Source organism: Chelonia mydas, chromosome 1 (genome assembly GCF_015237465.2).
Source record: "Chelonia mydas isolate rCheMyd1 chromosome 1, rCheMyd1.pri.v2, whole genome shotgun sequence".
Lineage (NCBI taxonomy): Eukaryota > Metazoa > Chordata > Testudines > Cheloniidae > Chelonia > Chelonia mydas.
Window position 1 is genome coordinate 242,170,183 of NC_057849.1, and position 17,763 is coordinate 242,187,945.

The window sequence follows — 17,763 nt, forward strand, 5'->3', positions numbered from 1 at the left end:
TGTCTGGCTGGTGAGTCTTGCCCACATGCTCAGGGTTTAGCTGATCACCATATTTGGGGTCGGGAAGGAATTTTCCTCCAGGGCAGATTGGCAGAGGCCCTGGGGGTTTTTCGCGTTCCTCTGCAGCGTGGGGCACAGGTCACTTGCTGGAGGATTCTCTGCACCTTGAAGTCTTTAAACCATGATTTCAAGACTTCAGTAGCTCAGACATAGGTTAGGGGTTTATTATAGGAGTGGGTGGGTGAGATTCTGTGGCCTGCAGGAGGTCGGACTAGGTGATCATAATGGTCCCTTCTGACCTTAAAGTCTATGACTCTATATGTAACACAAAAAAATCTATATTTGTAAGTTGCACTTTCACGACAAAGAGATTGCACTACAGTATTTGTATGAGGTGAATTGAAAATTATTTCTTTTATCATTTTTACAGTGCAAATATTTGTAATAAAAATAATATACACTTTGATTTCAATTACAACACAGAATACAATATATATGAAAATGCATAAAAACATCCAAAATATTAAATACACATTCAATTGGTATTCTATTGTTTAACAGTGCAATTAAAACTGCAATTAATCGTGATTAATTTTTTTGTGATTAATTTTTTTGAGTTAATTGCAAGAGTTAACTGAGGTTAATCAACAGCCCTAATTATTATCATATTTGATTTTCAGTTTCTCTGAATATCGCTATTCTGTGTGTGTCTCATTAGGGGAGTTCGACTGCTACAGGCCTTGATCTTGCATCAGGATCCTCCAATGTAGGGTATGTCTTCACTAACAACGTTAAAGCGCTCCGTGGCTGCTGTAAAAAAATTACCCCCATAAGGGGAGTAGCTACCAGCGTGGGAGCGTGGCTCCCAGCACTGGTGCACTGTCTACACTGCCACTTTACAGCGCTGAAACTTGCAGCGCTCAGGGGGGTGTTTTTTCACAGCCCTCAGCGAGAAAGTTGCAGTGCTGTAAAGTGGCAGTGTAGACAAGGCCTTAGACTTCTGTGCCCATGCAGAGTTCCACTTAATCAAGAGGGCTCTGCATGGACACAGGGATGGCACTAATGGATCCTGATGCAGGATCGGGACTCAGGCTTTAGTTCACTTTTAATTAGCTTTCACATGCAGTTGTGGGAAACAATGGGTACTATGTACCCATCCTCCCTTCTGGTCGACCTCCACATACTCTGCATAGATCCCCAGCCCCATGTGGTGCCTTCCAGGCTTGAAGGAAGAATGGTGTTGTGGCATGGAATGGGTTTATACGGTGGATTAATGTTGTTTCGATGGACCACCCGTCACATTATTCCATTCGTGGTTTGGTGCATCCTTAATGTTTGAGTGGATTTTTTTCTTTGAAATCTGCTAACTCTTGAGGGTATCATGCTGTATAGAGCAGCTGATCCCTGGCTGTATTCCCTCTGCGACCACCAAAATCCCCAGATTTCTAATTGTAATGTTGTCACAAAGAGGGGCTCCTATAGGGCAGAAGAGGAGAGAGCATGGCTTTTCCTCTCCCCCCTTATGGGTTGGTTTGCTTCCTTGTAAACCATGCCAGGAGGGTAGAATATGCCCTAGAGGATGCAGAAATAGATTTACTCTTCCATTTTGTTTGTTTGTTAAAACCTAAACACAAACCAATTTTTTTAAAAGAAAAGATGTAATTGGACCATATAGCTCCTAACAGTCTACCTCAAAGGCAGTAGAATAAGGACATTTTGGTGTTTTTTTGTGGTTTTTATTATTATTATTATTATTATTATTCTCAAGAATTTTTCATTCATTTATTTATTTATGTTTTCCTAAGGCCAAATAGAAACAAATTTAGGATGGAGCAAGAAACAGAAATTATGTATAATATAATATAATTAATTATAATAATATGTTAAATTCTAACTCAAGATAAAATATAACTAAAAGGGTGTATTAAGTATTGGTGTCTACCAAACCCACACCTTTTATTTTCATGTGTGTAGATTAAAGTGAATTTGGCACCCAAATTTACAATGACAGGTGTTCCCAGACTCGAGAGAGCAGACATTAGTTTAATCATAAATTGTCTAACTGACATAATTGGCTTCAAAACATCCCATTTATTGTTAGTACATTACAAATGTCATGTTCAAATGGGCTTTTGTATTGCATACATACAATATTCTGTTCTTAAAACCAAAGTACCTACCTTTTTCATTTTTCTTGCTCCTGAATTACTAAATTAATGCTATAAATTCACATACAGTGCAAATGGTTGTGGCTGCACTTCCCACCAGATAAGACTTAAACTTTGGTCCAGTGTAGACTAGCTTTGGTGCACATATCTGATTGTTTTCTGATTAACAGAGCTGATAAGTTTCAGAGTAGCAGCCGTGTTAGTCTGTATTCGCAAAAAGAAAAGGAGTACTTGTGGCACTTTAGAGACTAACAAATTTATTTGAGCATAAGCTTTCGTGAGCTACAGCTCACTTCATTGGATGCATCCGATGAAGTGAGTTGTAGCTCATGAGAGCTTATGCTCAAATAAATTTGTTAGAGCTGATAAGCATTCACTGTGGAAGAAAATAGGCTTTTTATTGTGCCAAAAGCTGCAGCCATGACTTCTGCTTAACTTGGAATCCCTCCCTTGAGTTTCATGTGAAGTAATGTGGAAAAAATGCTCATGACCCCATGTCCATATATAAGCCTAAATGAGACTCCTAACTATATACTTGTAAAGGATCAATGAAACATCTGGGGAATCGGCCTAGCTCTGTTCCAGAGAATAAAAAGACATGTTAACTAAAGATGGTCTGAGAAACTTTGAGGGAACTATATTTGGTCAGAATATGCAGTTCTATAAAAATCAAAACACTTTGCAAAATTAGGTGGATTTCAGTGGAATTTCATTTTGGACGAAAACCAGAAAAAAAGTTTTGACAATGTCAGAATGCCCCATATCTACATTTTTGCAGCAATATGTTTAGACTTTTCATTTTGAATTATCATACAAAAACAAAAGTCAAAATCAAAAAACATCTCAACCCAAAGCAATTTCGGGGAGGGGGGCCTCAAGTGCATAGTTTTTCATGAACTTCGGGATGTGGGGGGACGACGGATTTTCCTTTGGAAGATAATTTTGAAATTTTTGGTTTGCGTTCTGATTTGGAAGGGAGCCAGATTCTGAAATCTTGAAATCCTTTGTGAAACAGAACGACAGTTTCTTCACAGCTCAAACGTTGAATATTTCACATTGTTATGTATTTGTATTGCAGAAATGTCTTGAAGACCCAATCTGGGATTAGGGGCCCGTTGTATACACATGTAATAAAAAGACAAAGTTTACATATAGTTGTTTTTAATTTCCTTTTGGTTTCATATTGCTTTGTACGTTTCATGAAAAACTATGCACTGAAATACTTGGTACTGGGTAGCGGTATAGATGACTGGATGCAGTCTGTTGTTGCTTGTAAATTTAAAAGAAAAAATTACTGACAAAATTTAAAGATTCTTAATTACACTAAAACTGTGTTTCTCCAGATAACTCATGTTTTGACACCCTATAAGGTTTTTGCTTACATAGGTATATCCTGTAGACAGCATCTGTCCACTTCATAATGTTTCAAGTTTTGGGAAGTAAATGAAATTTTAGTTGTGTGCTATGCAACAGCTTCTTAAAAGAATAATATAACAATAACACAGCATTTCTCTAAGAGCATCTCGTATATTCCACTAAATAAACCATGTAAACATATCTAACTCCTGTGATAGACCCAGGCCAGTTGGGTACATCAGAATAGCCTTATTGGGATCCAGGAAGTGGGCAGGCAAAGCCCGCGCACTGCTAAAGGATCCCCCCCCAGCCTAAGGGGGAGATCCACAGGACCTGGAGGCCAAAAAATTACGGGGGACAACTAATGAAAAACAGGGACGGGAGTGCGGTCAAAGGGTCAAAAGAAGGGAACCGGACGGGGACACCGAGCAGAGAACCCCAGACAGCGCCCACTGCTCCTCAAAGGCCTCAAGGGAGTCGGTGGACGCCGCCCAGAGGAACTCTGCCTGGAGGCGTGAACGGACGGAGGATCGGAAATAGGCCCCGCAGTCGCAGGAGACTCCATCGGCCAACCTCCTCACCCTGGTTTTATAGATGGCTACAGCAGAATAGCCCTATTGGGATCCAGGAAGTGGGCGGGCAAAGCTCGCCCACCGCTAAAGGATCCCCCCCCAGCCTAAGGGGGAGATCCACAGGACCTGGAGGCCAAAAAATTACGGGGGACAACTAATGAAAAACAGGGACGGGAGTGCGGTCAAAGGGTCAAAAGAAGGGAACCGGACAGGGACACTGAGCAGAGAACCCCAGACAGCGCCCACTGCTCCTCAAAGGCCTCAAGGGAGTCGGTGGACGCCGCCCAGAGGAACTCTGCCTGGAGGCGTGAACGGACGGAGGATCGGAAATAGGCCCCGCAGTCGCAGGAGACTCCATCGGCCAACCTCCTCACCCTGGTTTTATAGATGGCTACAGCAGAATAGCCCTATTGGGATCCAGGAAGTGGGCGGGCAAAGCTCGCCCACCGCTAAAGGATCCCCCCCCAGCCTAAGAGGGAGATCCACAGGACCTGGAGGCCAAAAAATTACGGGGGACAACTAATGAAAAACAGGGACGGGAGTGCGGTCAAAGGGTCAAAAGAAGGGAACCGGACGGGGACACCGAGCAGAGAACCCCAGACAGCGCCCACTGCTCCTCAAAGGCCTCAAGGGAGTCGGTGGACGCCGCCCAGAGGAACTCTGCCTGGAGGCGTGAACGGACGGAGGATCGGAAATAGGCCCCGCAGTCGCAGGAGACTCCATCGGCCAACCTCCTCACCCTGGTTTTATAGATGGCTACAGCAGAATAGCCCTATTGGGATCCAGGAAGTGGGCGGGCAAAGCTCGCCCACCGCTAAAGGATCCCCCCCCAGCCTAAGGGGGAGATCCACAGGACCTGGAGGCCAAAAAATTACGGGGGACAACTAATGAAAAACAGGGACGGGAGTGCGGTCAAAGGGTCAAAAGAAGGGAACCGGACGGGGACACCGAGCAGAGAACCCCAGACAGCGCCCACTGCTCCTCAAAGGCCTCAAGGGAGTCGGTGGACGCCGCCCAGAGGAACTCTGCCTGGAGGCGTGAACGGACGGAGGATCGGAAATAGGCCCCGCAGTCGCAGGAGACTCCATCGGCCAACCTCCTCACCCTGGTTTTATAGATGGCTACAGCAGAATAGCCCTATTGGGATCCAGGAAGTGGGCGGGCAAAGCTCGCCCACCGCTAAAGGATCCCCCCCCAGCCTAAGGGGGAGATCCACAGGACCTGGAGGCCAAAAAATTACGGGGGACAACTAATGAAAAACAGGGACGGGAGTGCGGTCAAAGGGTCAAAAGAAGGGAACCGGACGGGGACACCGAGCAGAGAACCCCAGACAGCGCCCACTGCTCCTCAAAGGCCTCAAGGGAGTCGGTGGACGCCGCCCAGGGGAACTCTGCCTGGAGGCGTGAACGGACGGAGGATCGGAAATAGGCCCCGCAGTCGCAGGAGACTCCATCGGCCAACCTCCTCACCCTGGTTTTATAGATGGCTACAGCAGAATAGCCCTATTGGGATCCAGGAAGTGGGCGGGCAAAGCTCGCCCACCGCTAAAGGATCCCCCCCCAGCCTAAGGGGGAGATCCACAGGACCTGGAGGCCAAAAAATTACGGGGGACAACTAATGAAAAACAGGGACGGGAGTGCGGTCAAAGGGTCAAAAGAAGGGAACCGGACGGGGACACCGAGCAGAGAACCCCAGACAGCGCCCACTGCTCCTCAAAGGCCTCAAGGGAGTCGGTGGACGCCGCCCAGGGGAACTCTGCCTGGAGGCGTGAACGGACGGAGGATCGGAAATAGGCCCCGCAGTCGCAGGAGACTCCATCGGCCAACCTCCTCACCCTGGTTTTATAGATGGCTACAGCAGAATAGCCCTATTGGGATCCAGGAAGTGGGCGGGCAAAGCTCGCCCACCGCTAAAGGATCCCCCCCAGCCTAAGGGGGAGATCCACAGGACCTGGAGGCCAAAAAATTACGGGGGACAACTAATGAAAAACAGGGACGGGAGTGCGGTCAAAGGGTCAAAAGAAGGGAACCGGACGGGGACACCGAGCAGAGAACCCCAGACAGCGCCCACTGCTCCTCAAAGGCCTCAAGGGAGTCGGTGGACGCCGCCCAGGGGAACTCTGCCTGGAGGCGTGAACGGACGGAGGATCGGAAATAGGCCCCGCAGTCGCAGGAGACTCCATTGGCCAACCTCCTCACCCTGGTTTTATAGATGGCTACAGCAGAATAGCCCTATTGGGATCCAGGAAGTGGGCGGGCAAAGCTCGCCCACCGCTAAAGGATCCCCCCCCAGCCTAAGGGGGAGATCCACAGGACCTGGAGGCCAAAAAATTACGGGGGACAACTAATGAAAAACAGGGACGGGAGTGCGGTCAAAGGGTCAAAAGAAGGGAACCGGACGGGGACACCGAGCAGAGAACCCCAGACAGCGCCCACTGCTCCTCAAAGGCCTCAAGGGAGTCGGTGGACGCCGCCCAGAGGAACTCTGCCTGGAGGCGTGAACGGACGGAGGATCGGAAATAGGCCCCGCAGTCGCAGGAGACTCCATCGGCCAACCTCCTCACCCTGGTTTTATAGATGGCTACAGCAGAATAGCCCTATTGGGATCCAGGAAGTGGGCGGGCAAAGCTCGCCCACCGCTAAAGGATCCCCCCCCAGCCTAAGGGGGAGATCCACAGGACCTGGAGGCCAAAAAATTACGGGGGACAACTAATGAAAAACAGGGACGGGAGTGCGGTCAAAGGGTCAAAAGAAGGGAACCGGACGGGGACACCGAGCAGAGAACCCCAGACAGTGCCCACTGCTCCTCAAAGGCCTCAAGGGAGTCGGTGGACGCCGCCCAGAGGAACTCTGCCTGGAGGCGTGAACGGACGGAGGATCGGAAATAGGCCCCGCAGTCGCAGGAGACTCCATCGGCCAACCTCCTCACCCTGGTTTTATAGATGGCTACAGCAGAATAGCCCTATTGGGATCCAGGAAGTGGGCGGGCAAAGCTCGCCCACCGCTAAAGGATCCCCCCCCAGCCTAAGGGGGAGATCCACAGGACCTGGAGGCCAAAAAATTACGGGGGACAACTAATGAAAAACAGGGACGGGAGTGCGGTCAAAGGGTCAAAAGAAGGGAACCGGACGGGGACACCGAGCAGAGAACCCCAGACAGCGCCCACTGCTCCTCAAAGGCCTCAAGGGAGTCGGTGGACGCCGCCCAGGGGAACTCTGCCTGGAGGCGTGAACGGACGGAGGATCGGAAATAGGCCCCGCAGTCGCAGGAGACTCCATCGGCCAACCTCCTCACCCTGGTTTTATAGATGGCTACAGCAGAATAGCCCTATTGGGATCCAGGAAGTGGGCGGGCAAAGCTCGCCCACCGCTAAAGGATCCCCCCCCAGCCTAAGGGGGAGATCCACAGGACCTGGAGGCCAAAAAAATTACGGGGGACAACTAATGAAAAACAGGGACGGGAGTGCGGTCAAAGGGTCAAAAGAAGGGAACCGGACGGGGACACCGAGCAGAGAACCCCAGACAGCGCCCACTGCTCCTCAAAGGCCTCAAGGGAGTCGGTGGACGCCGCCCAGGGGAACTCTGCCTGGAGGCGTGAACGGACGGAGGATCGGAAATAGGCCCCGCAGTCGCAGGAGACTCCATCGGCCAACCTCCTCACCCTGGTTTTATAGATGGCTACAGCAGAATAGCCCTATTGGGATCCAGGAAGTGGGCGGGCAAAGCTCGCCCACCGCTAAAGGATCCCCCCCCAGCCTAAGGGGGAGATCCACAGGACCTGGAGGCCAAAAAATTACGGGGGACAACTAATGAAAAACAGGGACGGGAGTGCGGTCAAAGGGTCAAAAGAAGGGAACCGGACGGGGACACCGAGCAGAGAACCCCAGACAGCGCCCACTGCTCCTCAAAGGCCTCAAGGGAGTCGGTGGACGCCGCCCAGAGGAACTCTGCCTGGAGGCGTGAACGGACGGAGGATCGGAAATAGGCCCCGCAGTCGCAGGAGACTCCATCGGCCAACCTCCTCACCCTGGTTTTATAGATGGCTACAGCAGAATAGCCCTATTGGGATCCAGGAAGTGGGCGGGCAAAGCTCGCCCACCGCTAAAGGATCCCCCCCCAGCCTAAGGGGGAGATCCACAGGACCTGGAGGCCAAAAAATTACGGGGGACAACTAATGAAAAACAGGGACGGGAGTGCGGTCAAAGGGTCAAAAGAAGGGAACCGGACGGGGACACCGAGCAGAGAACCCCAGACAGTGCCCACTGCTCCTCAAAGGCCTCAAGGGAGTCGGTGGACGCCGCCCAGAGGAACTCTGCCTGGAGGCGTGAACGGACGGAGGATCGGAAATAGGCCCCGCAGTCGCAGGAGACTCCATCGGCCAACCTCCTCACCCTGGTTTTATAGATGGCTACAGCAGAATAGCCCTATTGGGATCCAGGAAGTGGGCGGGCAAAGCTCGCCCACCGCTAAAGGATCCCCCCCAGCCTAAGGGGGAGATCCACAGGACCTGGAGGCCAAAAAATTACGGGGGACAACTAATGAAAAACAGGGACGGGAGTGCGGTCAAAGGGTCAAAAGAAGGGAACCGGACGGGGACACCGAGCAGAGAACCCCAGACAGCGCCCACTGCTCCTCAAAGGCCTCAAGGGAGTCGGTGGACGCCGCCCAGAGGAACTCTGCCTGGAGGCGTGAACGGATGGAGGATCGGAAATAGGCCCCGCAGTCGCAGGAGACTCCATCGGCCAACCTCCTCACCCTGGTTTTATAGATGGCTACAGCAGAATAGCCCTATTGGGATCCAGGAAGTGGGCGGGCAAAGCTCGCCCACCGCTAAAGGATCCCCCCCCAGCCTAAGGGGGAGATCCACAGGACCTGGAGGCCAAAAAATTACGGGGGACAACTAATGAAAAACAGGGACGGGAGTGCGGTCAAAGGGTCAAAAGAAGGGAACCGGACGGGGACACCGAGCAGAGAACCCCAGACAGCGCCCACTGCTCCTCAAAGGCCTCAAGGGAGTCGGTGGACGCCGCCCAGAGGAACTCTGCCTGGAGGCGTGAACGGACGGAGGATCGGAAATAGGCCCCGCAGTCGCAGGAGACTCCATCGGCCAACCTCCTCACCCTGGTTTTATAGATGGCTACAGCAGAATAGCCCTATTGGGATCCAGGAAGTGGGCGGGCAAAGCTCGCCCACCGCTAAAGGATCCCCCCCCAGCCTAAGGGGGAGATCCACAGGACCTGGAGGCCAAAAAATTACGGGGGACAACTAATGAAAAACAGGGACGGGAGTGCGGTCAAAGGGTCAAAAGAAGGGAACCGGACGGGGACACCGAGCAGAGAACCCCAGACAGCGCCCACTGCTCCTCAAAGGCCTCAAGGGAGTCGGTGGACGCCGCCCAGGGGAACTCTGCCTGGAGGCGTGAACGGACGGAGGATCGGAAATAGGCCCCGCAGTCGCAGGAGACTCCATCGGCCAACCTCCTCACCCTGGTTTTATAGATGGCTACAGCAGAATAGCCCTATTGGGATCCAGGAAGTGGGCGGGCAAAGCTCGCCCACCGCTAAAGGATCCCCCCCCAGCCTAAGGGGGAGATCCACAGGACCTGGAGGCCAAAAAATTACGGGGGACAACTAATGAAAAACAGGGACGGGAGTGCGGTCAAAGGGTCAAAAGAAGGGAACCGGACGGGGACACCGAGCAGAGAACCCCAGACAGCGCCCACTGCTCCTCAAAGGCTTCAAGGGAGTCGGTGGACGCCGCCCAGAGGAACTCTGCCTGGAGGCGTGAACGGACGGAGGATCGGAAATAGGCCCCGCAGTCGCAGGAGACTCCATCGGCCAACCTCCTCACCCTGGTTTTATAGATGGCTACAGCAGAATAGCAGAAGGCAGATATACTGGCCACTGGATTAACAAATATCTGTTCCCTGATTGACCAGAGCAGGGGCTGCTCCAGGCTAATGAGAACACCTGACTCCAATTAACCTGCAAAGAGTCAGGTGAGGCCATTAAGTTAATATTACCACCGGACTCTAATTAAGGTCCCTCTGATAATATAAAAGGGCTCACTCCAGTCAGGTAGAGGGAAGAAGTGTGGCTGAAGGGCTGGTTAATGAAGACACCCTCAAGTCATTGGTAAGGGAGCCCTAAGATAAGGGAGAAGCAGGAGAGCTGTGGGGAAGTGGCCCAGGGAAATGTAGCAACCCTGGTAGTAAAAGGTTGGCTGCCAACAGCTGCTACCATTAGGGTCCCTGGGCCAGAACCCAGAGTAGAGGGCGGGCCTAGGTTCCCCCCAGCCCACCACTACAGAAACATCTCCTGGGAGGGGAAAATAGGCCCCTGTCAGGACAGGAGGCTAAACTGTTTTGGCATGAGGCCGTAGGAGCAACAGAGACTGTGGGAACTCTCTCACCAACCTCCATTGCTGGCTTATGATGAAAGGGCTCAGTAGACTGTATCCCTGGCCCTAGAGGGAGAAGGGCTACGTGGAGGGTTGCAGTGAGCCTCTGAAGCTAGCATAAACAGCCTGGAAGCCCAGGACCCACGGGGACAAGATTGGAGCTCTGCCACACTCCCAATATTAGTATTATAGTAACTAAAATCAAAACCCAACAGATGTCACAAAATGAAATTAAAAGCATTTTGATCCAGAATTTTCCATATCTAAAACTACTAAGGCAGAAGTGTTTACTTCAATTCTGTGTAGAATTCTCTGCTTAAAATAAAAAAGTGAACAGAAGGCAAAAGTACAATGAATCAGATCCTCAGCTGGCATAAGTCTGTAATTCTATTGCCGTCAGTAGAGCTGCACTATTTTACACCAGCTGAGGATTTGGCTCAATATCTTAAAGTTCAAAATGCTGCATTCTTCAATCCCTTAACCAAATGGTTCTAAAATATATTATACTTACACTAATATGCTGTATTAACTACAAAGGCTTATTGTTTAAAGTGCCTTTATGTTCCTTTCATGCCCAAGAGACCCCAGTCAGGATAGGGGTACCATTGTACTAGGCACATTGTGACCACATAGGAAGACACGGTTCCCTGAACTGAAGAGTTCACAGTTCATGGCCATGACCCTTAGGCATATGCCCAGACACTTGGCATGTACTTTACTTTACATATCTGAGTAGTGCCATTGAAGACGTGTCCGATGTTTGCAGATGTAAACTCTTAAGTTCCATCTTAATTGGTGCATTCAGTTTTACATTGTTTGGGATTTATTCTATTCTATATAGGTTCTTATATTGCCCTCATTACAGTAGCAGCTGAATAACTTCCAGTAGTGCAGTAAGCAATATGTTAACACCTACAATAATTAATGCACATGAGTCACGGTCTGATGCCATGCTGACAAGAAGTCTGTTGTTTTCTTTAGTTTCATAGGTGTCTCTTTCTTGCTTTTTTGGCACAGATGCATTAAAATAATTGCACCAAATTCCTCTTGTGATTGGGACAGAAAATAACCTCTACGCATTAAAACATTACTCGTGTACCTTTAGCTCCACCTCTTGGGTGTTTTACAGATACAGTAGTATAGATAGAAGAATCTTCTCTGGAGGTGATAAAAATCTTTTGGTTAAACTCTTGCAAACATTTCTGGATCAGCAGCCATCCCTTGGAATTTTAATAGTCCGTACATGATTAAAAGTGAGGTTTAATTATGAATTATTTTGCTGATCATAGAATCATTTGGGTTAGAATTGTCCCCTAGTGGCTTATCTAGAAAATTGCCCTGCTGACTGACCCATTTTACATCATATAAAAGTATTTTGGTGCATTTCAAAAACACCATAGAGAGGCTTGATGTGGTGATCTAATGTGAAACTTGTGTCGTGCTCCCACCCCGGCGTATGTAGCAGGAGACTGTTGTATACTCCATAATCATGTATTGTTCGGTAAAAATAATTTTTTTTACACTGACAAAAAATAATAAACACAATTGTTGGTGGGCATATTTCCTATGTCTTTAATCAGAACATTTGGTGGAAGCAAATGTAATACTTGTGACAGGGACCAAATACAAACTCAGCATGTTATTTGAAAAGACAAAAGAATATTTCACCAATGCAAACCACATAGAAATAGCATAACAATGAAAATGCTGTAACATTACACACTAGCCTGAAAGACCTCTTCTGGCGTTTGCTCATACTAGGTACTAATTGCTTTTAGATTAGCCATGATAAAACATTGTGCTGTACTAGTAAAGGGTGCTGTATTGAAAATGAAGCAGTGCTTTGCAGCTGGATCTTTGCCAGCATAATGCAGGCTCTTGCAAAGTGCCAAGGGAGAGGTTGGAGTATAGAGTGCAATATTATGCCATTTTCAGTGACAAGATTTGTGTTTTACGTTAGTAAAATATTTTATCACCTTTTCAAAATAACTAGCTGAGTTGGTGTTGGTCCCTGTGGCAGAGTAAAAGGCTTGCTTCCACGCAATGCTTTGGATATACACTTAAGGTAACATCGCAGACAGCACTGTTAGTAGACATAGTTTTTGGCTGGTTCTTTTGCTGTTGCTGTTTTTTGTTTTAACCAGAGCAAATAGTGTATTGTTCTGTAGTAACATTTTCTGTGTGGAAAAGAAGGGATAAAAGAGGAGAAATATAAGTGGTTCTGTTTATACGTCCAGGAATGTGGAGGAGAAGCAGTGGTATGTGGCGAAGGAATGAGCATTCTGTTTGTTTTAAGATGATGAATTTAAGAAAGATAGCCATTCAACCTTCCTGTACAGTGGCTGTATGTTGTATTAGGGGGAAAAATTGGTTCCATTCCTTGGTCTTAGACATTCAGTGAATCTCAGAGCCGTTTCCAAAATAAAGTAGCTTGTAGTGCATCAGTGAAATAATGCATCAGGATCTGGTAAAAAGCCTTTTTATTCAGGTCCTTTGCTCTGTGGCCATTTTGTCCCCTTCCTGCTTTTTCTAAGAGCTGTTCCTTTTGATCAAAGTAGCTGATTGCTGAGCCAGTTTGGGGTTTGTGTGTTTTTTTGTTTTTTTTTTTAAATATTTACTGTATCCCAGAGTATGTGATGGATTTTGTAAAAATTAAGTATAGGATAAAATAATTGGTTAGTTTTGTATATTTGTTGTTAAAACCTTAATTTTATGTTATCAGCTGTTCAACCTTCTTACCCTTTGCTTAATCCAACAGTTACAAATTACTAGTTAAGATTTTTGATCTCCAACATTTTTTTGGTTGTGTGTTTTTTAAAATTTAATTTTGCATGTAAATTTGTTGCTCATGAAAGACTGGCATAATAGGCCTGATCCAAAGTCCATTGAAGTCAATGGGCGTCTTTCCATTGAAGTCAACGGGCTTTGGATCAGACTTAATGTGACCAGACATTAGCTTTCCTGTGTAACTCTGCAAATGCACCCTAATCCTGTTCTATCACACACCTTTCCTAAACTGCAATTGGCTAAGGGCCTGAGCCTGCTGTGGACCATGTCAGCATTCCTGAGAGAGATTCTTTTAATGGATGGGGCTGTTATGGGGAAGGAGAATTCTTTAAAACACAGTTGTTGCCAGGGTTGATTTTCAGCCACCCGCTCTTCATCCAGGGGCTGATCCTCTTCCAGGCATTGGTAAGATTGTAGACAGCGCAGTTATGCTTGGCGTGAAAGAGAGGTAGAGTTGGGTGTTGTCCCCATACTGCTATCACTTCAGTCCATTTTGTCTCGCATTTCTCATGAATGTAGACTTGCATGTCTACCCAGACCCTACAGGAGTCAAAATTAAAGACATACTGTCAGAAATGGAAATCATAGGCAGTTGTTCAGTGGTATTGGAATTATTAATATTAGACATTATTAATACTAATGTGGGAAATTACCAGAAACTAATTTAACCACTAATTCCTTTATTTATTGTGTAGGTCAAATGGTATTTTATACAATTCTCTAAACATGCCTGATGGCCTAAAAATAAGCAGTCACTACACTCAATACAGTAATAAAGTATTCATAAACATGTGATCGGTGTACTTACAGTTCTGCGAGACCTAGGGAAAACTGTCTCAGTCTGGTGTGCTCCAGCATGATCAGGTAGAGTATGACAAAGAATCTTCAAATTCATAATTTTTTTATACCCTTTAACAAACAAATGATGTCATTGCCACATACTGATTTCAGCTAAAACCAATTTGAGACAAGTCACCCTTATTTTCAGTCTTACCCTCAATCTTATCTGGATTATGTCTAAACTGGCACTTCGTCGGCAAAACTTTTGTCGTTCAGGGGTGTTAAAAAAAGACAAAAACACCCCCCTGACCGACAAAAGCTTTAATGAGGAAAAGCGCCAGTGTGAACGGCGCTTTGTCGGCAGGAGCGCTCTCCTACTGCCGACAAAGCCACTGCCTCTCGTGGGGGGTGGAAGTTTTGTGTCAGCAGGAGAATTCTCTCCTGCCAGCAGACAGCAGGTACGCGGCTCTGCATTTAGTGGCACTGCTGTGTCGCTAAAAGCTGCGTAGGAGAGACATCGTCTTACAACCCTCTCTCTCTCCAAGGCCTTTCCTCCCTTTCTCTTCCCCTCCTTGCTCACAAGCAGTTTTTCCTTTTTGCCTAGTTTACATAGCCCCTGGTTTTTGAGATAACATTGGTATGTGAGGTGAGAAGATTAATGTCTCTTTTTAAGACAGATTCTCTTTTGCTTTATTTAAAACCATGTGCAGTCACCCTATTGGTCTCCTTTTTAGAAACTTCCCTTTATCTCATTAGTTGTTTTTTTTTAACCAGACACGCCCCCTATTTCATTCCTTCTGGCCTTATAACTCACTGTTTTCAAGGCCTTCCTTCTACTTGCTAGTCCGGGCCTTTCTTTACAACGCACATTGTTTCCTTAGCCAAACTTAAACTAACTCTATTTCTTTTATTTTATTTATCCCACTGGTGGCATAAGCTGTCTTCCCCCTGAGAAATAATATACAATGCCATTCCCAGGTTTGACTCACAGGCTCAGTCAGCAGGGAAAGTTGCAGGAACACATTTAAATGGCCTTTTTTCCCTGGTGCTTCATGACTCTTCTGCCACCTGGGATCTTTCAACTAAAGTCTTGCTCCACGTTCGAGATCTTGCAGTTTCTTTTCTTTTTCTTAATTGAGTGCCAGGAGTTTTCATTAATTTTTTTGGAATGTAAAGGCTTAGTCTAATAAGGTGCTTGTTTGTCATCCTTTGTAATCTTTGTTGCATCAACATATTTTATAGTGGTTTATAGTTTATCTTCTAGGCTTTTACACTTTAACCCAGATGCAAAACTAAATATCTGTGTCTTGCAAATCAACTCAGAATTGATAACACTTACCACTGCACCGTTATGTCCTAGGAATTAATATGTACATACAGACAGAGCCAGATTACACTTTTGTGGGGCCCTGGGCCAGAGCAAATGGGGGTCCCTCCCCACCGTTTCCACCTGCAGTACCCTCCTACCCTCCTGCTGGGGAAATGGGGTCAGGGCCTGAGGGCTTGCCCTGCCCCATCCCCCTGCCCGTTGCTCCTGCTGGGGAGCAGGGATTGGGGTGCGGGGGCTTGCAGGAGCACCGGGCAGGCGGAGCGGGGCAAGCCCCAGCGCCCTGAGCCCGCTCCCCAGCAGGCGCACCAGACAGACAGCGGGCGGAGCGGGACAAGCCTCCGCGCCCTGACCCTGCTCCGCGACAGGAGCGCCTGGCGGGCAGAGCAGGTTGGAGTGTGGGGGCACCCCAATTGGCTGGGGTCCCTGGGCACAGGCCCCATTGGCCCAGTGGGTAATCTGCCACTGCATACAGAGCCAGATACACACAGATCACTGAATGCAGTTTCCATAGTGCCTGTTTCTTACAGAGATCTTCAACGTTTCAGAAAGATATGTCTATGATTGCTCTCCTGCTGCAGAAATCATAGATTATATTATTTTCTATCTCTGCTCCTCCTGGCATCACAGCAGAGACACAGTCTATGCCATCATTATGAATGTAGCCATTCTTCTTACTATAGAATACTCCGTCGTGCCCCCCGGGTACCACTGTGGCTGCAGTGCTCATTGTTCCTGCAGGAGGGGGGAAGATGCAACTGATGGTCCTTACTGCCATGAATCAGGACTGAAGGGGCTCGCATACATAGCAGTGGTGGACAGTCTTACCCTAAAAGGCCATATCTGTTGCTGATTCCACTTTCACCTACTCCATTATAAATAGGCTTGGTAGAATTGGATTTTTTTTATCATTTCAACAGATAATATTGATGTTTATTTTTACACTTTTTATTTTTTATCCATTTAAATTTTCACAGTTGCAGGATGTCAGCCAATAATTAGTTAATGGGAGTAAACTTTGAGATTCAAAAAGTTAAAGCTTTATAACTGCTAAAATACAAACTGTCGACATCATATGTCAAAATTTTACCCTTAAATCAAACTTTAATAAGTTTTCGAGAAGCATTTTTGTTACTTTGCCTGTCTGTAAATTTTGATTATTATTGATGGAAATAGTTCTCATTCGTTTGTGTATGGTGAAATCAACTTCTGTTGATATTTACTGATAAAAATCAAATCATTACAAGCCTAGTTATAAATCAGGAGTAACTCCATAGAAGACAGTGGGGTTAGACAAGTGTACCATTAAAACCAGGCCTCTGATATCTGATGATTTAGAGAGATTAAAGGTCACTTCAGCATCTGAGTCTCTCACGAAGAATAACCTTAGCAAACCCAAGCTCGAGATGCAAAAAATTTGTCAAGCCTAGAATTAGGTGCAGTCAAATAACTTTTTGATGGCAGTTCTTGAAAACATATATGAGTGTCTAGGAAACTGGTAGGGTTATTGTTGAAATGACTTCTACCTATACCACTTTATACATACAGCAGAACCTGAAATGAGACCACTCTAATTAGTAACCTCTGGGTTTAAGAAGCTGCCTCCTGTTATCTTGAAATACTCCAGCTTTATTAGAAGACCACATCTGTTGAACAACTGAGTTTTCCATCGTTTGAGTAGTCTCTTGCAACAGGTTTCACTGAATAATACAGCAGATAAATACCTGTACTTGATTTCAAAACATGAAGTTGGTTCTTATATTACTTCATCTTGGTTAATAGCTATCTTTGCAAGACAGACACCATTATTCATTTTTCTGCTGTATGAATTTAGTGTTTTGTGCTTTAGTGAAAAACAGTAGACAATTGTGTTTTGATTTAAGCCTTTCAACCAGGCTTCTAGCAAATAAAAGTAATGAGACAATAAAGCACTAGAGGGTTTTTTAATTTAAATAGAAAATTAATCTTGGAACTATTTTGTTCAAGTTTCCATATCTTATATGCTCATTTGTGTCCATCCAGCCGTATAACAAATAACAGGAACTGTGGTATGACACCATATAAATTGTGGTGCTGCTGTTTTGACATGTAGTGTTAAATCATTTTGATTACTTGTTTGTTGCCCTTGTTATACACTGGGGCCATGTTTACCATTCATGCTGCTGGAAATGAAATTGTCATTTTGGTTTTTTTTCCCCTCTCCTTCAGAATAACGAAATGGCAGAGTTACAGAGAATACGGATGAAAGATGAAATTCGAGAATACAAGTTCCGAGAGGCAAGACTTCTTCAGGATTACACTGAGCTTGAAGAAGAAAATATTACTTTGCAAAAACTGGTGTCCACACTGAAACAGAACCAAGTAAGCACAGAAGAG

General features: G+C 46.7%; 1 protein-coding gene across 8 annotated transcripts in view; it reads left to right on the forward strand.

Moving 5' to 3' along the window:
• Nucleotides 1-17,763, forward strand: part of BICD1 (BICD cargo adaptor 1) — a 263,678-nt gene that overhangs the window by 160,570 nt on the left and 85,345 nt on the right. For 7 of the 8 annotated variants that reach the window (XM_037878550.2, XM_043540936.1, XM_043540942.1 and 4 more), the window contains exon 3: nt 17,596-17,748. In XM_037878550.2, coding sequence (XP_037734478.1) covers nt 17,596-17,748 — 153 coding nt within the window. Of the gene's footprint in view, nt 1-14,090; nt 14,145-17,595; nt 17,749-17,763 lie in introns of all 8 variants that reach the window. The other variant, XM_043540949.1, reaches the window with a different exon arrangement.